The sequence below is a fragment of the Semicossyphus pulcher genome, unplaced genomic scaffold (genome assembly GCF_022749685.1).
Source record: "Semicossyphus pulcher isolate SPU_LCO1_2020_fin unplaced genomic scaffold, fSemPul1.0.p SCAF_24, whole genome shotgun sequence".
NCBI lineage: Eukaryota > Metazoa > Chordata > Actinopteri > Labriformes > Labridae > Semicossyphus > Semicossyphus pulcher.
In genome coordinates, this window is record NW_027211698.1 from 14,334,583 (window position 1) to 14,358,842 (window position 24,260).

General features: G+C 44.1%; 1 protein-coding gene across 3 annotated transcripts in view; it reads left to right on the top strand.

Moving 5' to 3' along the window:
• The window catches only part of LOC138603673 (zinc finger E-box-binding homeobox 2-like), a 96,627-nt gene that overhangs the window by 66,892 nt on the left and 5,475 nt on the right, over positions 1-24,260 (top strand). For all 3 annotated transcript variants that reach the window (XM_069675548.1, XM_069675550.1, XM_069675549.1), the window contains exons 3-8: positions 4,347-4,598; positions 11,225-11,293; positions 14,231-14,419; positions 16,627-16,841; positions 20,653-20,761; positions 21,172-23,180. In XM_069675548.1, the coding sequence (XP_069531649.1) occupies positions 4,347-4,598; positions 11,225-11,293; positions 14,231-14,419; positions 16,627-16,841; positions 20,653-20,761; positions 21,172-23,180 (2,843 nt within the window). The remainder of the gene's footprint in view (positions 1-4,346; positions 4,599-11,224; positions 11,294-14,230; positions 14,420-16,626; positions 16,842-20,652; positions 20,762-21,171; positions 23,181-24,260) is intronic.

Consider the following 24,260-nt stretch of genomic DNA (forward strand, 5'->3'; position numbering starts at 1 on the left):
TCAACATCAAAAGCGCAAGTTTGCGGCTGCGTATTCCTCCGAGTGACTTTGGTGCGTCTTTGAATGCAGCATGTGGTCAGACAACTGTTGTCAAAAGGCGCGCACCGAGTGAGTTATCTCTGGGTCTTTGCAGGAGTCGATTATGACTCCCGACTTTAAAGGCGTTTTTGATCACTGCAGCCATTTGTTCACTGTCAAACCTGACGCCTTGTAAATACAATCATTTTAGATTTGGAGTTTGTTTCCCGGCACTAAATTAATCCTCAGTATCTGCAGAATACAACTGTCACAGCTGAAGTATTGCCTGCGCCATTGTTTTTTTCTCTTCTTTATTTATCTTCATCAAAGAAATGATGAGATTTTAATAAGACTTTGCTCTCTCGCTCCTCTCTCGGGCTGTCACTGCTGATGCTTCCAGCCATCCTAATCAATATACAATATTCCTCTCCACTCTGTACTTTTTTAGTGAGTGACAGAATAATGCCAGGCCTGTGAAAGGGTTATGTCAGATAGTTTAAAACCTGATATTAAACAAGAATTGCGCTGTTACATGTTGTCATTTTAATTATCTGAACAAGTCAAGTCAAAGAGGCTCCCTTTATTTACCTTAAATGGTGGGAGAAATAAAAGAGGAGACGGCAAACAGGTAAAGCGAGAGTTTGTAAGACGTCAGGCGTAATTGCTTTTGTCGTGGATGACACTTAAGGTAAGAAAGGGAGCGAAGAGGAGAGGGATTTGAGGAGTAAACATTATCTTTTCTTTGTCTTCCTCTCTCCTCAGCAACACAAAAGGCTGATTAAGAGTGAGGTTGGAAGAAGGGGGGGCGAAATAACTGGCTGCAAAATATTAGTAGGTTAGAATTACTTTGTTGCGTGACACAATACCAATAGATGCTTCATGCTCGGAGAGGGAGAGGCACTTGTCAGCGGTGGCACCTAAACAATGGCAGCTTTCTTGACGTTAATGCTTCGCGTTTGTTCTTGACGAGCACCCCACTGTCATTTTGCCTTCTTGGAGGTATACGTTGAATGCGGAGGAGACAGCTGATTGCGTCGACTGTAGCTTTCAGAGACAACTTCAACGCCCCCGCGCTCGAATTTGTTCAGAAACTTGGGAACAAGACGTCAGAAAATGGTGTCAAAAATAAAAATGTAAGCTCCCCTTCTCTTCTGGAGGATTTACTCTCAATCATGCCCTGAGAAGTTTCTCGCCATCCGCCACAATGCTGCATTCCCTACGTGGGAGTCAGGACGGTGTGCGTTGCTGTGCATTGGATGTGTTGCCAAACAAAAAGAAGCTCCCTCGCTCCTTTTATTGGGGAAGAATGGGCCCTTTAAAACCTGTCCAGCCTTAGATAATTTCATTCAGCCGGCCCCTGCTCCGCCGTCATTGAATCTGCATCCAGAGATCAGGTTCACAGCGACGGGTTGATAGCTTCCCAAGCCTCTTGGCCTTTTGTTCTTGGCTGCCTCCCCCTCCTCTGGATGTTGGGGGACACAGAGCTGATGGGACATTGCTGAGAAAAGTTCAGAACCTCGGGGGCCACGGGGCACGGGGAGGTGAATACCAAAACGATTGTTTTGTTGTTTTGAAGGGTCGTCTGTTTGAGAGACTTGACGAACTTAACTGATTCCAGACATTGAGTTGAACAGGTAAAGGCTTGTCCTTCAAAATAAGTACTTAACAAAAGGGTTGTTTGGTTTAGATATTCCAAAGTTTGATGTTTAATGAATCCTATAAACTTTGGAAAAAGTCAATATATTGCTTGTACCGAGGTAGATTTGAAGGGTCGTCTGGTTGAGGGACTTTTATGATTGACAAACTTTTAAATGATTCCAGAAGGTTCAACAGGTAAAGGCTTGTCCATCAAAATAAATATATACAACCATCAAAGAAAGGTAACTTAGTTGAGATATTTTAAAGTTTGATTGACTTTTGACTTCAAATTAGACATACAACCTTTCAAAAAAAGCTAAGGTATGAATAGCACCAAGGTAGATTCGAAGGGTCGTCCGGCGGAGAGATTCCTACGTTAAAATGATTACAGGTGTGAAGTTTAACAGATAAAGTCTTGTCCTTTAAAAAACAATGAAACCTTTGAAATAAAGACAATTTAAATTGTACCAAGTTAGTTTCAGATAAAAGGCTCGTTTGGTTTAGATAATCCAACATTTGACGACTTTTTAAAGCTTCCGGATGACTCTTGTTTTAAAGGGTCGTCTGGTCGAGAGACTCCTAACTCTTAAAACTTTTAAAGAAATCTAGATTGAATTCAACTCCTTCAAAACATATAGAGTATAACCTTTCAAATAAAGGCACAAAGGTAGATTTGGATGTTGTTTTAAAGGGTCGTCTGGTTGAGCGGCTCCTCCGATTGGTGGACATTTGAATGAGTTTAGCAGGTAAAGGCTTTTTCTCTTTCATAGTAAATGTAAAACCTTTCAAATAAAGGCCCAGAATCAATTGTACCAAGGTATATCTGGACCACCCAGGAATTCCTAACGTCTCTCTCAAGCCCCGGTTGCCTTTTTGTCATCTCCAAGGAGCATTACTGAGTCTGAACTTGCCTAAACCCTTGTGATCACACCTCTTGAAAAGGTTTTGTTTCCTCCGTCGATTGGTATTCGAGGCAGGTCATTGCACTCCCACCCTCCTCCCCCTCCTCCTTCCCCCTTCTGCCTGCCTGCCCGCCCGCCACCCTCCTCCTCCCCGTCCCCCTCCCACGTTTGAAAGCCCTGTTTTCATTTTAATTTGCACCTGTTGTGCAGTTGTTCGCTGAAGGCAAGTGCGGACCAGTCAATCGTACGGAGACGTGTTTGGAGGAGATGTGGGGAGGCTTATCTTTTGATATGTATAATGTCCTCAGAAATGTCATGCATGGACTTCATCTGTTTGGCGCTCTTGATTCTGGGAAAGTTCAAGAGGCAGGGAATCTAGCAGGCGCATTAAACGCCATAATGACGCTTGCTGAATCCTTATAGGGTCACTGTGTGAGGCATTCTGCTCTATTTATGTACAAAACGTTAACACATGCCATCTCAAAGCCATTAGGTATAAATCTGTTGATGTTCTCCAAAGACTTATGAGCTCGCTGCAGCTTTTTTTATGACTCAGAAACATAAATTCAGCTAAAGCGCGTAAAAAAAAGCCTCCACCTCTTCCCTATGGTGGCTCAAACTCCCGGGGCCCTCCCATGATTGGATCTCACCGCAGAACATTCTTGCACAAGCTGCCAATGAGGTGTGTCCCCATGTGATGCCATGCTTCTGGCTTGGCCCAGCGCTCCATCTGCACTCCACCAATAAGTCGTCTGATGTCCCTTTCTGCCACGATTTACGGTGCGGGGAAATATGCGCGGAGAACCTGCCGATGGCGGTGACTAATTTGCACGCGAGCCACCTTTGATTGAGTTCACAGCCCGTATTTACAGGCCGTCTATTTAAAGAAAAGCAGGCATATGTCTGGGACCTGAGTGCTGTGGAGACGGGCGGGCCCTGCTGATGCTGCCGTGGAGTTTTGAGTGTGTGTGAGGGTGTGTGTGCTTCCACAGGCCTAAGGCTTTGTCATGTCTCTATATGTTTGGAAACATTTATATTTATGTTCATGGTTCACTGGCAATGCAAATGGGAAGACATCCGAGGGGTGATGAATAATCTAAATGACTATAGGTTAAGCCTTTTGTATGCGCAGCAGCGACATTTGTAATATCGTATGTGCTATGCGGAGCATCTCAGACGTGACGGGTATGCTCCCGAGCAGAGCCGTCCTGAAAGGTGCAGCTCGTTGGCATCCGAGGCATGTGTGCAGGACTGAAAATTAGTGGCTATTTTGGCTCGCATCTCCTCGACAGCTGTCTGCCCACCGCTGCGGTTCAGTCACAGATTCCAGTTGCGGATGCTGTAATTGGGGTGTAACCCACAAAAAAAAAAAGAAACGCCTACGCCTTGGAGGGAGCAGTGATGTGGGGTGACCTTTTTAATCTGGGAACAAACCTCACTTTCCAAAAAATCCCTTTTCACATGCATTTGTCATTTATGTTTCATCACTTCGCTGACACTCACTCAGAAGTAAACGCCTACATTCCTTCATCAATAACATCACAAGCTGCCAGTGATGTTGGCATGTACAAAACATTGGAAATGAGGAAAATGTGAAAGTTCTTAAGACGATCCAAGGGAAGGACTTTTATTTTATTGATAAAAAAAAGCACGTACTCTTGATGATTAGGATTATTGCAGCCCTAAAACAGCTGATTAACTGACTCCACCCCATTCCTCGCCCATATATAACACTACATTAAGTCTCTCCCGTACTGACCGGACTCCTCCATCTTCTTTGTGTCACAGCTCTGAACTACGAGAATGTGGTGGAGACGGGCTCAGAGACGGAGGAGGAGGACAAGCTGCCGGTGTCCGAGGAGGACCCCCTGATCAACGGCACGGGAAGCCCCGCCAGCCTCGGCAACCCGGAGGCCTCGCCGCGCGCCGAGAGCCACGGCCTGCTGACCAAGGAGGAGGAGGACGACGAGATGAGGGACAGCGGCGTGGAGCACATCTGGCCCGACAACGACATGCTGAGTGCCTCGGTCGACGGTACTGGTGAGTGTCTTGAATTTGACTTCATCTCATTGGTTGAGGTTAAAGTGGGCGGGGTTAAAGAGGCACCGAAGGGTTTTGTTGACTTAAAAATGACAAAGATTTTCTTGCTTTCAAGAAACCAAAATGTCTGCTGTTAAAGAAGGATGACCTGCATTCTTTAAAGGCAAAAAAACCCGACATTAAAGGGTAAATGTTGCAATAAAATCGATAAAGTTAAGGGAAAAGTGTCAATATTTCTCGCACATCTGGCTCAAGAAAACTGTAAAAAGCAGCTTTTTTAATCTGTTTCACCAGATGTGTGGGCTTCAGGTGAGCTGTCAATCCAAAAAAACAACCCCTAAGCTGACTTTCGGTTACTTTATAGCAAATGTGTGCACATCCTGCCACTCGCGGCGTCGTCTTACGCCGTAAACCCCACCCATCTGGTGCCCGAGCAGACTTAAACAAACCCCGCGGAGCGTTCTGCAAACAGTGCTTGAGCCAGGTCTGACGGAGGAGCCCCGGCGCTGCTCCCTCGGCAGACAGACGCGATAAACAGTTTCTTTGTGAGCGACAGAGACCATTTGGTTCGTGCTTAGAGAAAAGTCCCGCTCTGAGCCAAACAACGAAAAATATTTACAGTAATGTATAACCTCGCAAAACAAGCCGGAGAGCTGCAGAAAATGAAAAGCAAAGGAAGGAGCGATTCAGTGTGCAGATTCTGCAGGAGATGATACTTTTACTCAAACTGTTTCAGTGTTTGTAGTATTTAAAAACCTCCAGCAGCGCCTGATGCCGTGTAATTCCTCCCCCCGTAACAAGCTGCTTAATCCCAGGCAGGTGACGCCTTCCCAAACTTGACTGACGGATCGTCTCTTTCTTTATGGAGCGCCTGGATCGCCGCGGCCTCAGTCACGGATGCTTGAAAGATAAATACTTTTAATTAGGGGGCAGGGGTATAATCATTAAAGGAAGCCAGACTGCTGCAAAAAAGTCATTAACAATCTTAAATGAAATTTTTATTTTTATGATAGCCATTTACATGTATAATAAGAGTCAATGATTCTTGGAAGCATGTGACAGGAACAGAGTATGGCGAGAAGTCATGTAAGACAGCCAATTTAAATGAGCCGGGCTTCGCTATTCATTTCTGCTAATGAACTAGCTGTGCACGCCGCCGAAAAAACGGGGGAACATTCAGCAGTCTTAAATTTTAATACGGGGGAAAATTGCACATTTATTAGGGGTGAAAAAAACTTAGTGGGTATCAACACCCGCCTAAATAACAGCTCGTATCGGCTCCTTAAGGGCGGAGGGAAAGAAAAGACGGTTGGGTAAATAAATCAAGATAAAGGATAAACAAGCTGTCGTTGCATACGGTAATTGTTTATTTGATAAAGACCTGCGGTGCCATAATGTCTGTAATTCAACTATGTTGCAATCCCCAGATAATATGCTTCTCGTGTGATAAAGCGTCTGACATATTTCGGAGAGCAAGTCAAGTTCATTAGAGCGTTTGGGAGTCTCTTTCCCAATCTTGCGGGTGCTGTGTTTCCCAGCCTGTTTTTTTTTTTCCTCCTCGGTGCCTAAGTGTCTGCAGTGATACCTCAGCACATAACTTAGGCCTGAGATAAGTTAGCACCCCCCTCCTCCCCTTCCTCTACCCCTCCTTCCTCCTCGGACTGATTCGGTCGTCACTCCCCTATCGGGAGTTTTTACACACGTTGTGGAAGTGTGAGGGGAATGTAAGCGATTATATTGCAGTAAAAGCTCATAAAAGTGTCGCCAAAACGCCGAAACAGACACGTTTAGGAGTCATTTCTTGCCTTTTGATGCTTTCAAATCGTCTGTAATTGTCTGAGACACAGCTCGGGGGGCTTTCCGGGGCCGCGTGTAAGAGAAAACAGTTTATCGGCGAGCGTCTTCTGATTCCAGGGCACAATCAGAGTCTTGTGTCTGGCGTTGTCCTTGACATTCCTTCATCCCACATTGAGGCTGGACGCGATGTGCTGGAAAGCATGACATCATTATCACTGACAGACATTTTCAAATAAATCACCTGCGTTCGCCCTTTTTAAACTCCTCGAGGGCGTCAGGGGGAAAAAAAACCTCCTCTTTCCTCCATGTTTGCTGGGTTGTAGACGCTCCATCTTTCAGACACATGATTTCACTAATAATCTTCTGTTTTAGGACGTCTGCTGCCAGATTTGGCTGCTTCTGATAAAACAGTGGTTCTTGTTTTCTTCGCACATTTATCAAGTTTTGGACTTTGTCGTTTAAACACCTACTGCATCCAGGAGTTCCCCGTGTTGTTCACTAAGTGCAGATGTTCCCCACCCTGCCAAGAATAAAATCCAGAGGAAAGCAGAAGATTCTTTGGCTGCGAAGGCGCAAATTTGAAGGAGCATTGACACTAAATATCTGCTATTTACCACAACAGACTAAAAATATCAGATCCTGCATCAAAACCAGTTTTAATCACACAAAAAGCAGAAGTTTAAAGCGACTGCGGCGAGCGGGGGAATGTTTTCTAAATAAACAGCATCCGAGCCGCGGCGGAAAAAGGTGGAATTTCGGTTCAGGCCGAGGTTTGCTGGACTCCTCCTGAGTCCGGAGTCGCCGCTCCAAACCTCAGCCGGGAGGTGTGTAGCTTACCGCCTCAGGTCGTCTGTGATTTACTGCAGAGAAAACACGCATTCAGGGGACACTGTAATCCAGAAATACACACACGTATGTGGTGGAGAACATTTCTTACAGAACCAGAGAAATGTTTTATGTGTCGTGTAACTTTCAGATCCTCAAAACAGCCTCGGTCGTAGATTGAAAGTAGACACGTTTGTGGCATAAATGACTCGAGAAGAAGTCGAGTCCTTTTCGTCCCCTTGTTTGTTACATTACCTGTAATATTTATGTAGTGAACGATCGTCAGAATATAAGATCTTTGTTCCAGGTGTGCAGCTCACCGCCTCAGGTCGTCTGCAGAGAAAACACACTCTTCCAGCATTCAGGCGACATTTAATCCAGAAATAGACTCGAGCATGTCGTATAGACGACTCAAGAAGAAATAAAATGTTATGTTTCTAGTTTTTGTTTAACATAACTTGAGACCTGCTTTATGAAATTAAAGAACAGCCCCAGGTCAAAGTTCATCTTAAATAAAAACTCACTTTTGCAGCCTTTAGTGGAATCAAATCTTTTCACAGAGGTGTGCACCTCGCTGCCTCGGGTCGTCTGTGATCTCCTGCAGACAAAACACTCCGCAGCATTCAGGGGACAAAAATAGACACATGTATGTGGTGAAGAAAAATCCCTTTATGTTCCTCGTTCTCATGTTGTGTAACTTCCAGATCCTCAAAGCCTCTTCGAAGCGTCCAAAGTAGACACGTTACATTATTATTTTTATATGTAGTAAAAATGTTTGATCCTCAAAACCTATAAAATCTTTGTGCAACACATTGCACTTTTCAGGGAGATGATTTTCTGCAGACAAAACACTTTGCAAACATCTCATGGAGACGAAATAATTCTTTTTCCTGGTTTTCTTACATAACTTGCAACATTTTTAATGAACATTTTAAGATCCTTAAACTTTTGGAATATTTAACCGTCAAATATTTGTTGCATCTATGACTGCAGAAGAAATAAAGCCCGTCTCTTGTTTTTGAGACATGCTCTAAACATTTAAGATCCTTGTGTGTAAATTAGACTGAGTGAAGTCCCTCTTAATGACACTTTGTCAGGACTGGATCTCTGCATGCATGTGTGCCAGAGGGCCGCAGCAGCGAGGCGTTCGTGGTATTAGCCTACCTCCTACTGGAAGCAGGCGTCCCTCCCTGCCTTCAGACCACAGATAACAAAAGTTCTCCAAGGTAAACAGGGGAGAGTGGAGGGCCTGTAAATCCCACCGGTCATCCCCTTTGCGTCAGACCGAAAGTATGCAGCCAAATTTGATTACCCAAAGCAAACACGGTGCCTACGAGGACACGGAAATGTGAGGCAGTTCTGCTGATATCTGATCCTTGTGGGTATATTTTAATCTGTGGCGGAGGTTTTTTTTTAAAACCTGTTTTGTTTTGTCATAATTTATGTTGTTTAAAACCCGTTTCTCATGCTGCAACTGTGGTTTAGAAGCTGTTTGGCAGACGTGCAATCAAATGTACAGTAGAGGGAAAAAAAAAAACCCTGCAAGAGGAAAGTTAAACTAGGACAGAGGAGTCTGTCATTATTCTCCGAAGCCATCGACAGCAGTATTTATCATTTCACCGCACAAGCCAGATCTTTAATTTCAAGAAACCCTGAATTACGAGGCCTGGAAAGCATTCCACAACTATTAAAGCCATTGTTTTCAACTAAAAATAACAACTGTTTGTCTTCTGGCTTTTGTGCACTGTAATGTAAGCAGGATAGCATTATTATCAACAGTACACCCACCCACCTTTCCTGTGATATCGCAGCCAGGTCCCTCCATACTCATCCCTGTTAAGGATCCATTGGAGCAGCAGATACATGAGATCCGGCTCTGCTGGAAAAAAAGGAAAAATCCTCACAATGCAACTCTTGTAACGTCCTTGCAGGAGCAGCAGAGCTAGAACAGATGCGTGTAAGGCAAACAATGCAGGTTTTTTGTTCCTTTTTTTTTTTACAAAGAGAGAAAAAAACACCCGTGTTCTCGGAAGCACCTTGATTTAATTTCTACCGACGAGGCAGGAAGGAGGGACCGGGGACTCCTTAAGCTGATTGTCCGGTCGGTGTCCTCCTGTCGACCGTGGAGGGATTAATTTGTCAGAAGAGGGTTTGTTTATGAGCCTGTCAATCCACCGGCTTGTTTACAGCCGCCTCACCTGTGCCAGGACAATATCAGCGCAGACTGGGGGCCATTATCCTGATGGGCAGTAAGAACCAGTTCTGTTTGAGCCGCTGCTCCTGGAGGGATGGTTGTGCAAGCGTTTGTTGGAGCCAGGTTTCTCCAGGAGGCAGAAGTGACTGGTTGATAAAAATCTCAGAGGGTTGAACCAAAAAAAACAGAGATTTTCAGAGTAAAAGTGACTCATTCTACCTAGAAAGTATTGATTTCTTGATTTAATAGACGTCTAAATTGGTGGAACCAACAATACAACCACCAGAGATCTTTGTCGAAAGACTTGATGGTTAAATCAAATGGAAGTCGTTCTTGTAGAACCTGAGAACCTAAAAATGACCAAATCAATGTTTTCTCGGTCTGCCATTTTTGATTTTGGAGATTAAAACATCTTCTTTAGGTTCAAATGTACTTTCCCCTTAAAGTTGGGGTGGGAAACCCCGCAGAAACAAGGTGTTCATCAGGGAATGTGCAGAAGTCCATCGTTGTAGCCGTCAACCTTTGTTTTGTGTGGCTAAGTTGTTAGCGGTTGCTTGTGGCCTCACTGGAAGATTTAACTTGTGTGCTAGCTAGTTAGCTTTAGCTTGTACTCATTCTGAAAGGATTGATTTCTTGATTTAATCAACATCTCGATCGGTGGTTCCAACAATACTCGCATATCATCGTGCTAGAAGTTTCTTGTTGAAAGATTAAATGTTCTCCAAGACCAAATCAATGTTTTCTAGGTCTGCCATTTTTATTGTTGGAGATCTTTAGGTTTAAATCCACTTTTCCTTTAAAGTTTGGGTGGGAAACCCCGCAGAAAAAAGCTAAAGTAAGAACAAATGTATGGTGTCCAACAGGAAATGTGCAAAGCCCATCGTTGTTGGCGCTAAGTGTATCAAACTAGTTTTATCTGCCTGTCTTGTGCGGCTAACACCTTAGCTTTAGCTTGTGTGCCAACTGTTTAGAAATAACTCGTGTGCTAGTTAGCTTTAGCTTGTACTCATTTGCCCAAAATAATTGATTGGACGGACTTATTAAAGGCCTGCGATGGCCCCAATACCAGCGTTCGCTTCTGAAATAAACCTCCTTCTTTAGCTTTAAGTATCAACACTTTGAGGCTTTCAAATATTTGCTGCCTCCTGTTTTAAACATCTGTTTCATTGCAAGATGCTTCATAAGACAAGATTAATTCCTTGCCCCCGCCCACTTGAGGTTTAACCAAACCAATGAGGTTATTTCTGCCTCCAAGAAATGTGCAACTCTTAATTTGTGCTTTAATGCTTGTATTCTTTAAGCTAGCAGCGAGGCACCACCTCCCTGCTAGGGGGGTTGTGAATGGAGAAAAAAACGTGTGCAGCTTTGGATAAAAGCATCCACCAAATGACATATGATAAAACAAGCGTGATGGTGCATGCAGAGGATTGCAGCGGCGTCACAGCCAGGGAGTAATAAGCTCAGCCTGCGTGTTGGCTGGAGCTCTATGATTGCTCAGGTGGATGTGCTCCGTGTTGTATTTAATCACTCTGTTTGGCGATTGAAGCCTCCGCTGCCTCCCCCGCCGCTTGTTGTCATGTTAAAGGTAAATAAGTCACTGTCTGGCCCGGATGATAGCATTCATTAAGCATGCCGAACAAAGCGGCGGCGCGCTGCGATGCACAGCGGTGCCTTTATTGCTTTCTCCGTACCTGCTTCTTAAAGGCCTCATTGTCAGCGTTTGTTGGTTTGGATTGTGCGCCGAGGTACTCACCCCTCCTCCTTCTTCTCCCCCCCGTACCCTCTTTTTCTCCTTCTTTTCTCCGTGCAGATGAAATAAAAGATGATTTCGACACCCTGGGGCCTGATGCCACTTTGCAGGCGGTTGGAAACGGTACAGGTGAGTCGACTGAAGACGTTAAATGTCTTATTTTATGTGTTTTTCTTTCCCCTTGTTGTACGTTTGACTTTATGTCTCCATTACTTACACTGCTACATGCTTTTTAAAACAGTTCCCACATTTGTTTTTGCTTCTGAAGCCTTTAAAAAGAAACATACTCTCGTTACATTTCCTGGAATATCCATTTTAACCCAATTCAACCAAAGTACAGAGACTGTTGTTGGACTTTTGTTGGGATAATGGAAGGTTACATCGATACGAATGAGTAATACAGGTATTCATAGGTTAGATTATTGTCTCTTTAGTCATAGTGGACATTTTAAAACAGAGAATCATGTCTAATAAGCAATCTACGCCAAAGAAAACAACAGAAACCCTGTTAAATCTTTAAATATTTGACATATTAAATGGATTTTGTGTTTTTTTTTCAAGGATTCAACATTTTTAAAGCAAATTTCAGAGTAATGCACAAGAAATGAAAGAATTTGCAGCATTTACATCCTTAAAATCACCTCCTGACCCCTTACATCGATCTGGCTGCCCCAAGTAGGCGTCCATTTATTTAACCATTCTTTACGTCCAAGCTGACTTTAAGGATTGAATGCTCACGAAAGTTAATTGTTTTTCAAATGACATAAAAGAAAGAAACGACCAATTTGTCGCAGAGAAGTGATGCTTATGCTCTCGTATCCTGTTAATCATCTCCTGACTCTTTGTATTCGTCTTGTGGCCCAGAATTGGCGCCCATTCATATAAAATAACACCAAGAAAACAATTACGTCCACAAACTGTGAGCCGTAATTAAAGGGGAATATTATCCTGCTGACTCAGTGGCCACCAAAGACAAATCCCTTTAAGGCAGCTGAAGTGAGTCTGAGTGTGTTTGTGTCCCGTTGCCTGCTCCTGGAGGAGCCGAACCCTACCTGCCATTTTCCATTAAGCCACCAAAGCTGATCTGCAGCCACACACACCCCTCCCTTCCATGATATCATCCTGGCCACCCTGACAACTGGCTCTGCACGCTGTTATGGTGAACCAAACGCACCCCACAGAACGCCACGCAGCCCTGCCTCAAAGCCCTCCCTTCAGCTCTCATTACCCGTCGCCGTGTTCCTTCTTCTTCTTCTCTCGCTCCGAGCACTTCCAGCAAATGTTTTCCATTTTGAACTGCTCGGAGGAGTTTTGGAAACAATACTGTGGCACCGCTGTGGAAGCTCCTCCGCCACCAGATCACATGTGATTTCGTTTAGAGACATGAGCAGTTTGATCACGTCGCCGGTGCCAAAGCACACTTTGATCCAGGTGATTTCCTCCTGCGCTGGAACCGAAGTCTCTGTCGTTCCTCCTTAAAGAAACATTTAGATATTTCATGCAAGACGACTCAAACACGAAGTATAACTATTTATTTTATGCATTTGAGCTTAAAAGGTTCCTTTAAGTGAAAAGAAAACAACATTTCAGGTCCAGGAATGGTCGTTTCCTTAAAGAAACATCCATATTTTTCAACGATAATGCCTGAAAAAGGAAGAATAAAACTCATTTTATGCATTTAAATGATAAAGAAGCTTTAAAGGTTGCATGTAGTGAAACTAAAACAACATTTCAGGTCCAGAAATGTTCGTTTCCTTAAAGAAACATCCACATTTTTCAACCACAATGCCTCAAAAAGGAAGAATAATTGCTTATTTCATGCATTTGATTGATATCAAACCTTAAAAAGTCGCATTAAGGGAAGTAAAACATGCACTAAATAACATTCGAGGTCTAGAATCTGATTGCACCAAGCTGCATCCTTGTCAATCATCAGTCAATCTTAAATAACTGCTTATTCAGTCGCTAACAATTAGCTTAGCATGCCTTCAAACGCCACAAAGAATCATCTAATGAGAATGCTGTATATATTCTGCGATTATCAAAAGAGATGCATTGGCACCCATGACATTTGGGTGCCATTTTTGACAACCGAATATCTACTACCTTGACCTTTCGCAAATTGGACCGCAAACTCATCACGGGCGAACAAATCGCTCTTTAAACCTCACCTTGGCTCGCCGTCTAAACGCCTAATTAACAGGGGATGAAGCCTGATGAGACGTCACTCGCTTTTGGGTTTTGACGTTTCGCCCAAACAGCCTGCAGAATTTCTCCAGGTTGTGTGAATGTATAAATGCGTGCGTGTGTGTGTGCTTGAAAGTCGGCCATCCCCTTGACTAATGAAGCCTGCTGATTTCTTTTAGCTCCGGTTTGTTTTTGGAGGCAGCTATCTCCACGCTGCAGCTTAAAGAGTTTCCCCAAAGAGAAGGGACTGGGAAATAATTTGAGAAAACGCATTGTGTGGCCTCAGCACTTTGGCGGGCTTAAGATACATTCTGCTCCCCTTTTTTTTCCTCTTTTTCAGCGCTGGTTTGTGGTTTGGCCCCGGTAATCTGTTCAACACAGAATCAACAAAAGCCACAGTGTCTTGATTGACCTTATATGTGAAAGTCGATACAAAGAAACGTGGCTCTGTTGCTGATTAAGCCACGCTTGTGCATGTATGTTCCTGTATGTGTATCCGTTTTTATTTTACAGCCCCAAACCCAAAATCTGATTTCATGTCATGAGTAAATTGGGTCAGTGAAGTTTCTTTGCACGTCGCTCCTCAGCAGCTCATGGTAGCGCCTTAATCTCCGACTTTTGGACGGATTAAGTTACAATTCTTATTTTAGGCGGCATGGCGTGACAAGCAAACCCGGTAATTTAGATGTATTCTCCCCAAAGCACGGCTGTAATGTTTTAGGGTGGCTGTCCTCATCGCATTTCCACCAATATCCTCCTGTAAGACATTTCTCCGGGGATAAAATGAATCCAATTTATTCCTCCTCCTCCTCCTTTTTTCCTCTATTGGCCTCCTCCTTCATCGTCTCCCTTCCTCTCTCTCTCTCTCTCTCTCTTCAGTCAAGAGCGTCGATTGCACTTCAGAGTTCGAGGACTTCTTCGCCAAGCGGAAGCTGGACGACGCCGACAGTCACGTGGTGAGCATCGCCGAGTACCTGCAGCGGGGAGACACTGCCATCATCTACCCGGAAGCCCCAGAGGAGCTGTCCCGCCTGGGCACGCCGGAGGCCACCGGACCGGAGGAGAACGGTACGAGTACTGTCAGGGGTTTGTGGGAGGGGTCAAAGGTGAAAGTGTTTTTTATTGGTAGAGTGCTTCAACGTTAAGTTAGGAAAGGAAGTAAGGGAGGTGTTAGCGGTCTTGTCAGCAAATTACAGCTTACATCCTGAAGGTTTTATATACAAATACAGGAAAATGGTGAATCGCTAGCATTAGCTAAAATGTCTCAAAAAGTAGGCCACAGAAGTTTAATACCTCAATCAAAGTGTTGGAAACTACCTGATAAAACATTAAAGCTATTTACTGATTCATTTAATTAAAAGATACAGGGAACAGCTTTATGAAAGTCAGCTTAAAACTGTGTCAAGCTAGCTTAAAATGACGTAAAATTAGCTTAATAAGGTGTCAACTTAGCTTAAAACATTGTACAAGTACAGGTCAGGCAGGGAGGCAGGAACATGTCTCTAAAGCTAGCTTCAAAGCTAACATTAGCCCCCACAAACGCTAGCGCTTATACTAGACTTAGCTGTAGCAACAAGAACCCACATTGTGTTTAATTGAGGCAACTCACATTTTATTACTTCTTTATTAATTTTAGACTTTCTTGTGTGGTTGGTTGTGTTGAGCTGGTGCTAAGTTAGCTTAAAACGTAGCATAACAAAGATCACTACTGTCATGAGGGTGGGGGTGCTAGCTAAAATGTCTTAATAAATAATAATTAAGTATCAGTTTTGTTTAGTGGGAACTCAAAAAGTATAGAAGTTTAATGCCTACCTATTTTAATAAAAGTGATGGAAACAGTATCAAGTTTAGTTAGCTTTAAGTAGCTTAAAACATTGTACAAGTACAGGTCAGTCAGGGAGTCAGCAGCATGTATCTAAAGCTAGCTTCAAAGCTAACATTAGCCCCCAAACGCTAGTGGTTATACTAGGCTGTAGCAACAAGAACCCAGATTGTGTGGAATTGTTGGTTGTGTTGAGCTGGTGCTAAGTTAGCTTAAAACTCAAACAAAACATTAGCATAACAAAGACCATGCTGCCATTAACAGGGTGATGGTACATTTGTTTTGTATTAGATTCAAAGTAATTTAATAAGTTAGGAAGTTGGCAAACTCACTCAGAAATGTTCGTTATACAGAATTTATTAGTTAGCTTAAATTAGCTAACATTAGCGATCAAGAGGTACTGGTCTAGCCAGACTTTTAAAGGCTGTAGAGACGGGTCACATTTAATTACTTATTTATTAATTTACACTCATTTGTGTTAAGATGGTGTAGAGTTAGCTTAAAACTGTTATTGCATAATAAAGAAGTCACTGTACTCTATCTGCACTAGTTAGCTTCAGTTTGCTAACATAACCGTACTTTGAAAGGCTGCAGAAACAGGTCACATTTTAATAGTTATTCATATATATTGTAATATTCAACAAGACAAATGTTTTATTTCCTCTTTAATAAGTTACACAGTCTTGATCTTGGTGCTGAAGTTATTATCTCTCAGGTACTGAAGGCCTATAAATGCCACATATCTCAAAACAGATTCAGATTTTGAACGATGTCTTTAATATTTAGCTGTATATTAAATTCAGCCCCCTTCTGTAGCATAAACACAGCATGCTCAGATACCCTCTCTTGTAAGCTCCAGGCAAAGGTTAAAAAAAAGAAAGAACAGGAGTCTGGACAGAGCAGCAGCTCTTCCCGCTGACACGGCCGGGCAGCTGTTGGTCCCACAGATTCACCGGATGCCTCGGTGTTTACCTACAGTCTTAAGCAACAGCTGGGCAGGGGCTTGAAATCAGATAGTGCACCTCTGAAGCTCCCTGAAGGCAGAGAAACGGGGGTGGGGGGGCTGAATTGGAATGAGTTTATGAATCATGCTGCAGAAATTATGATCGTATGAGTGGGGCTTGGCTTTGTGTACATATTAGCATGTGTTTTTGTACATACAGTACCTTTTGTTACTCTGTTAAGGAAACAGGGACGAGGCGAGTGTGTTAAACAGTACAGTGTGTGTGTGTGAGAGGAGTCAGGAGGAGGTCGTAGTGCAGCGGATGCCAGCCTGACACTGCTGCTCTCATGTGGAGCAGATTGCAGAGATAACTCCCATACCACTCCTGGGCAGCCCGCCCGTTAGCTGCCATTGATTCGCTGACCTTTTGGCCCGCTTTCCCTTCCCCTTTTCCTCCTCCTCCTCCTCCTTCCTCCCCTCCTCCTCCTCCTCCCGCTGTCTCCCGTGCAGACCTGCCACCTGGAACGCCAGATGCCTTCGCCCAACTGTTGACCTGCCCCTACTGCGACCGGGGCTACAAGCGTTTGACATCGCTGAAGGAGCACATCAAGTACCGCCATGAGAAGAACGAGGAGAACTTCGCCTGCCCCCTGTGCAACTACACGTTTGCTTACCGCACTCAGCTTGAGCGGCATATGGCCACACACAAGCCTGCGAGGGATCAGGTTAGACGGATTTTTAATTTCTGCTTCCTGTTTCTCCTCCTTCTTCTGTCCCCTATTTAATTTCTAATGTCCCTCCGAGAAGAGAGATCATTTTTTCTGATTGGCAATCATTATTAATTTTTCATGGCATTTTGAAGATGCAGATCCCTTTAATGGTAATAACTTTAATTGAGGGACTAAATGGTTTTTTGATGGCCCTCCCTGATATGATTTTCCAGTCGCGTGTTCACGATCGAATGATTGTGTGAATTTCCAATTTGGAAATTTTTATCAGCTCCTTAACTTCACTTCACTTCCTGGCCTTTAATGTTCTTCGGGTGCAGCCGGCAGTCGTAGCACTCCATCAACGCCCCCCTCCCTCCGCCCTCCCTCCACTTCTAATTTCATGCACTGCATAAACATCTGTGTATACTTGAATTTTCTCAAGCGATTTATCCGCCTATACATCTGAAATATAATGTGAATCCGCTGGCAGTTAGCATGAATCACCTTAAAGTCCTGCGAGGTGAAAACACATCCAGCAGTCACGGGCGTTTAACCCGCTTGTCAGCTTTAAGCTGAAGATGTGCGGCGAGATAGATTGTGGCAAAAAAAAAAAATTGCACGCTTTCAGAGTTTTCGCACATCGGGGGATAATTATAACTTCTCAGTGAAGTAAAATTAGAGCAGTAAATATTAAAGGAGATGGAGTCTGTTTTTGCGCTTCGAAGGAGGGTTATTAGAGAGGAATTTGTTTTTAAAAACGGTTTTCAGGCCTCAAATTAATCTCTGAAATGAAGTGGATCTACTTTTCTTATTTAGAAACACACTGACATGTAGAAATTAGGAGTATTTATTGCTTTTAATACTGATATTCTCTTATTTAGCAACTTTCTGTGAAGGGGAACTTTCTGCAAAAGGCGACAAAAAGGAAGCACTGACGCCTCAGAGAGTTTTAGTGTCACTTTATATATTATTATATTTCTTCATATATATTTCTCAACGCTCTATGTAATGTTGTAAATGTGTAAAAAATCTATCCTTAAAGGTTTAATAATAATCATTTTATTTTATAGATTTTTAAAGGTTTAAATGCGTTTATAATCATTATTAACTTTTTAATGTATTTTATTGTTACTATAGTTCATTTTTTATTTATTAAATTGTTTTGTTATTTACGTTTCAATGTAAATTTAATATTTTTATCATTTTTTTCCCCGTTACATCTTAAAGAGCGGCAGCAGGAGGCGTGTTAGGGTCTCGTTTTTGTTTACGGATTCAATATTTTGTTTTTTTTGGAAAAACAACAAAAAAAATAGTTGATTTAAAAATGAATATAAACATTTCTTACATTTATAGAAAATCTGTTTTGAAAAAAGGTCAAAAAGTGATTTTAAAATAGTTTTGTTTAATTAAATTACACAATGATTACAGGTTGTTTTACCAGACAGAATAATACATTGAGAACGCTCCCCTTAAAACTGAAGTAAAATAATTTGATATATAATTTTCTCATGAACAGCATCCACTAGAAACCCCTCGTTATGTACAGCAGAAAATCAGCCAATCACAGCGGCTCGTTCGGTCCCAGGTCGTGCCTGTCGTGTCGTGCCCTCTGAAGCGAGCGCGACAGGCTCAGACTGTGGCTGATTTGATCAGATGTCAGCAGCCAGCACTTTCACCTGATCTACCAGCTGGGAGTAAACGTGAGCAGATGGGCCGGCCGTCCCAATCCTCATATTACAATGCTGCCGCTGCTCCCCTCCGGAGCCCAGTCAATGGCCACAGGCTCCCATTCAGGCAGCGCGGCTCCTTTCCACAAAGCCGGTTATCTTGATTTGTAAATTAGCTGGATTGCTTAAGTGGTAATCCTCGAGATGAGATTGAGGTGATGTCTTACTCGGTCTTTTTGGTCATGATATCTATTCAGACACAGATTCTTCTTGTTCTTTTGTATCCGAGTAAAACCACAAATATTCAGAGGTGGCAGAAGCACACAGAAGCACAGACACTCGTCTAAGGAAGGACTCTTTTAACCTCCTGCTCTGAATCTGCTCTGTCGGTCGAGTTTACCTCCCGTCTTCTGCATCTCTTACAACATTTTTGTCGTGCTACGTCTGTCGTGCATGATTTCCACTGATAGATACACCAACTAATCGTCTTTTCCATGTGTTTTCGTCCCCTTATTAAGGTTTAAATCAGTCTAGATGTTGGGAAGATGATGCAATATTACTGTAATTGATATTTCCCCTCAAATGCATGAAAGTAACCACCCTGTCTTACAAATGTCAGGAGTAGAAAGTATTTATGTCGGCAGAAAAATAGGAAAAGGTGCCTGCACAAGTACCGTAGAGAAGTGCTCCGTTTCTTCCCGTCTCCGCAAATATATCACTTCCTGTTTGACGTGTTTAAAAGACATACATTTGGCAATTAGCAGCCAACTCGGCAGCAATCAGATTAACATAAAGAATAATGTCCTGATAGGTAAACATGTGCTCTGCTGTTCCGTCTCGTATGTTTACAAGCCTTAATACTCCTCCTCCTCTTAACCAATTAGCTGAAATATGACTAATTAGAGGTTATACATATGCAAACATTCAGTCGGGTCCCCGCCCACAACCAGCAGTGGCGGCGCTCACGCCGACAAGAAGGAGAGCATTTTGCCGGTGCCATTCACAATTAAGAGCGCGGAGAGATTGTGCCTTATTAGCAGCGGTGGCGAGACTTAACTTTACCGGGCAGGGGTCCTCAGGGGGAAGTTAGGGGATGGAGGTGGAGGTAGAGGGGGAGGGACTGCAGCAGCTGTTGCTGTTTGTTTATGCAACTCAGCAACATACGAGCGGTGGGGTCCCTCTCCGGCGCTTGACTGGGCCCCCTGACTCTCCCCGCTTGATCTTTGAAGGTTGGGGCTGTTTGAACAATTCCTCCCAGTCCTCCCAGTGTCCTGCGCGCCACCATCTGTCTCCCCAGGAATGTGGGTAGAGTCAGCACACACCCCAGCATTTGTCAAGGCTGAACTGGGAGGAGGGGGTGTTTCTCCCCCCAGCGAGCTCACAGAAAATGTCTCTTTTTTTATTTACTAACCGTTTAACGTCCTCAACTCCCACTTGGAATTAATTGTGTCGTGAGTGATGCGCCAGGTCTGCACACCCAGTGTTGTTGTTGTTGTTGGGTATTATATTTAGATTTCTTTTCCTTTTATAGAGAACAGACCTTGTTTGAATTGCAAATTCGCTGGATTGCAACTGATGTTTACCTTTGAACAGCGAATCAAGGCCGGGCCTATACGCTCTGTTCTGTATCCGAAGATTATTAAAGCGACATTTGAGGCTTTAAAAAAAGACCCAATTACTGTAAGACATTTGAAACTGCTCTTGAAAGAAGTACAAAGTGTAATTCAGATGTAGTGAATGCAGGTATGCAGGGCGAAAGAGCTCATTCTGAATACCTTTCAGACTGATTAGACCCAAATTAATGAAAAGTAGATCAAATCGGCAGCTCTAATGAAGGGGAAACGCTCTAAAAAAAGCCTCTTTTCATTTATTCTATTTTCTGGGCTGCCAAATTCTAAAGGCATGCCTCCTTTGGCTGAGGAGCCAGGAAATTAAAAGGTATGTGATTCTCTGTGTTATCGCCGCCGCTGCCCGGAGTCGTTCAGCGGAGGTGGGAGTAGAAAGCCAAGATGCTTGGTTGGCGACAGGACCGTTTGTTGCTTGTTTTCATGCCGACTGATTGTGATTATTTACTGAACTCTCACCCCCATGATGTTTGTACGTTCCTGTTTTTTTCAACCTCTCCCTTTGTCTCTCCCTCTCTCCTTTTTCTCTCGCAGCACCAACTGCTCAACCAAGCGGCCGGCAACCGCAAGTTCAAATGCAACGAGTGTGGCAAGGCCTTCAAATACAAGCACCATCTGAAGGAACACCTCCGGATTCATAGCGGTGAGTCGCGGGAGGAACGCCGGCACGCTCTGTGAATATTCATAACTGATTTTTAGAACACCGTGAATGTGCAGAAATTCCTTTCGGTTTATTTTGGAGCCTCCCTGCAAGTTGATGGACACTGAACTCTGCTGTGTTGAGAATCAGGGCAGTTGCCAAGTAAAATATTAGCTTAGGAATGTGTATGAGTGTGAAACATGGCAGTAAATTTCATTTATTAGCTTATTTGTCAGGAACAATGTCAAGGAATTGAAAGAAATTGAATTTATTTATGTTTGTTTTATTTTACTTTCTTTTTTAAATGCTCTAAAATGGGATCTACAAGTATTATTTAAAGCTTAACACCAAGCAGGCTTTTAATCTGAAATCATTCATATTAAATATCTAATGCTTCATATTTTCTGTCGCAGGTGAAAAACCGTACGAGTGCCCCAACTGCAAGAAGCGCTTCTCCCACTCGGGCTCCTACAGCTCCCACATCAGCAGCAAAAAGTGCATCGGGCTGATCGCCGTCAACGGCCGGATGCGCGGCAACATGAAGACAGGCTCCTCCCCCACCTCTGCCTCCTCCTCGCCCACCAACTCCGCCATCACCCAGCTGCGGCAGAAGCTGGAGAACGGCAAACCGCTCGGCCTCCCTGACCACAACAACCACCTGAACATCAAGACGGAGCCGCTGGACTTCAACGACTACAAGCTGATGATGGCGTCCCACGGATTCGGCGCTCCTGGGCCGTTCATGAACGGAGGAATGGGAGGGAACAGTCCACTGGGGGTGCACCACAACTCGACTGGTCAGAGCCCCTTGCAGCACCTGGGGATGGCCGGGCTTGAGTCGCAGCTTCTGTGCTACCCGGGTCCGCTCGCAAACAACCTGAGCGAGGTGCAGAAGGTTCTCCAGATCGTAGACAACACTGTGTGCAGGCAGAAAATGGACTGCAAGCCAGAGGAGCTCTCCAAGCTCAAGGCCTACATGAAGGAGCTGGGGTCCCAGGTGGAGGAGCAGAAACAGGGGCTTGCACAAGCGGGACAGGTCGGTCTTCCACTTGTCAATCACAACGGCGCCACCAAAAGCATCATCGACTACACGTTAGAGAAAGTGAACGAAGCCAAAGCCTGCCTCCAGAGCTTGACAACAGACTCAAAGAGACAGATTAGCAATATCAAACGAGAGAAATCCAACCACATGCTTGAAGGCGGTGTGGATGAGAAGGTGCAGGAAAATATCATGTTTACACCTTACGCTTGCCAATATTGCAAAGAAACCTTCCAGGGGCCGATACCTTTGCATCAGCACGAGCGCTACCTGTGTAAAATGAACGAGGAGATCAAAGCCGTGCTGCAGCCCAGCGAGAATCTGATGCCCAACAAACCGGCGATGTTCATGGAGAAGAATTCCCACCTATCCTCCTCCATGTTGTCTGAGAAGGTACTCACTGGGCCCATCAACCCGTACAGGGACCACATGTCAGTGCTGAAGGCGTATTTCGCCATGAACATGGAGCCCAACTCAGAGGAGCTGCTCAAGATTTCCATAGCAGTCGGCCTTCCTCAGGAATTCGTCAAGGAGTGGTTCGAGCAGCGGAAGATGTACCAGTACGGCACTACCAGAACCCCGCCGCTCGAGCACAGGAACAGCATGGATATGGTTGTCGGAACAAATAACCACCACACTCCACCAAAAGACTCAATGGCAGCTAGGTCACCTGTGTCTCTACTCAAACCCTCTGACCGCATCACGTCCCCCTCCATCGCAGAGCTCCACAACAACGTGAACAACTGTGACAACCCGCTCAGACATTTGAAAAACCACCAGTTCGGCGGCAGCGCCAAACCACAAGGTGAAAAGTTGGACCACTCCCGCAGCAACACCCCCTCCCCGCTAAACCTGTCCTCCACATCTTCCAAAAACTCCCACAGCAGCTCCTACACTCCAAACAGCTTGACTTCAGAGGACCTGCAGGCCGAGCCACTGGACCTCTCTCTGCCGAGACTAATGAAGGAACCCAAGCATGCACTGACTGTCAAAAGCAGGCCGAAAGTCAACAGCATCACCATCGACCATAACAGCATCCCCTCTCCACGAGAGCACTTCGAAGAGCCTTTGAACCTCGCCTATCTCAAGAAGGAATTCTCAGGCTCGCTCAACAACGGGAACCTTGAAAAAAGCACTAGCCCCATCTTCGGCATTAACCCGTTTGCTGCCAAACCCCTGTACACGTCACTTCCACCTCAGAGCGCTTTCCCACCTGCCACATTCATGCCCCCAATGCAGGCCAGCATACCGGGTCTCAGGCCCTACCCGGGCATGGATCAAATGGGCTTCCTACCACACATGGCCTACACTTATGCAGCAGGGGCGGCTACCTTTGCCGAGATGCAGCAGAGGAGAAAATACCAGCGGAAACCAGGTTTCCAGGTAAATAAGCCACCTGTGGTTTTGTTAGAAAGCCCCCAGGCTCACTCAGATCCTCTGAAATGATCTGAACTCATTTTTAGTGCTAATTAAAAAGCGACTTCAGGAGAGTCAGGAGAGAGGAACGCTCACCTGAGGTAGGCTGAGCTGGCAGAGGAGATAAACAGCAGTGACATGACCCCGGGCTGGAGAAAGGGGAGCTGTAGTTAGTGGCGTCATGGAGGGAAAAGGGGACCTTTAAAGGTTTTCAGAAGAAGATTGGTAAAGAAAAGTGAACAAATACGAGTCGAAAAGCAGCCACATTTTTTAGTTTTGCTTCCTGTTGTCCTGAAAGTTTGTCATTTATCAAGCTAAAATGAAAATATTATGCGGTTTCAGCTTCTCAAATGTAATAATTTGCTAGTCTTCAGATTTATATCAGTGTAAACTGAATAATTATTGCATTTTGGAGCAAGAAAATAAGCAATTTGAAGACGCAATATTGAGCTCTTAAAGCAATTTTCTGACATTTATCGACTGTAATTGAATTTTCTAAGAAATTATCTATAATTCAACATGTCAATGTATAATTATAAGTTTCCCTTATATTGGTAGCTTTTTATCACAAGAATCCGACTCTAAAGTTTCAGATTGTTATGACTGTCCTCCTTTACTTTGAAGATCTGTAATTTACAATGTTTTAATTCGTACCCTGAAAAACGGGACCAATTTAAGCCTTAAAAAAGCATCAAGCAGCATCAGGTTCAAATAAATAACAGGAACCATATTGGCCCTAAAATCTCCTCTCACTAAAGCCATAATTGTTACCACTCTGCGCTGTAAATTTCCCCCTCCGCTGTGTGTGGAATACATTAGCGCACAGTCCTCTTCCAGCGCTGGCCTGATCTCGGATATTTTGTTATTAAATATGGGTGAAAGGCCTTTGTAAAAATGACAAAGGTGAGCCCCGGAGCTGTGCACTTCTCTGAAATTTCCCACTGCAACTTTGCTGCATTTTAAAGAGAGAGCCACAGCACAAAATGAGCTCCTACATGTGGATTAATAATGCACAGTCTCCATGTTCATTACCACTGAATGCTGAAG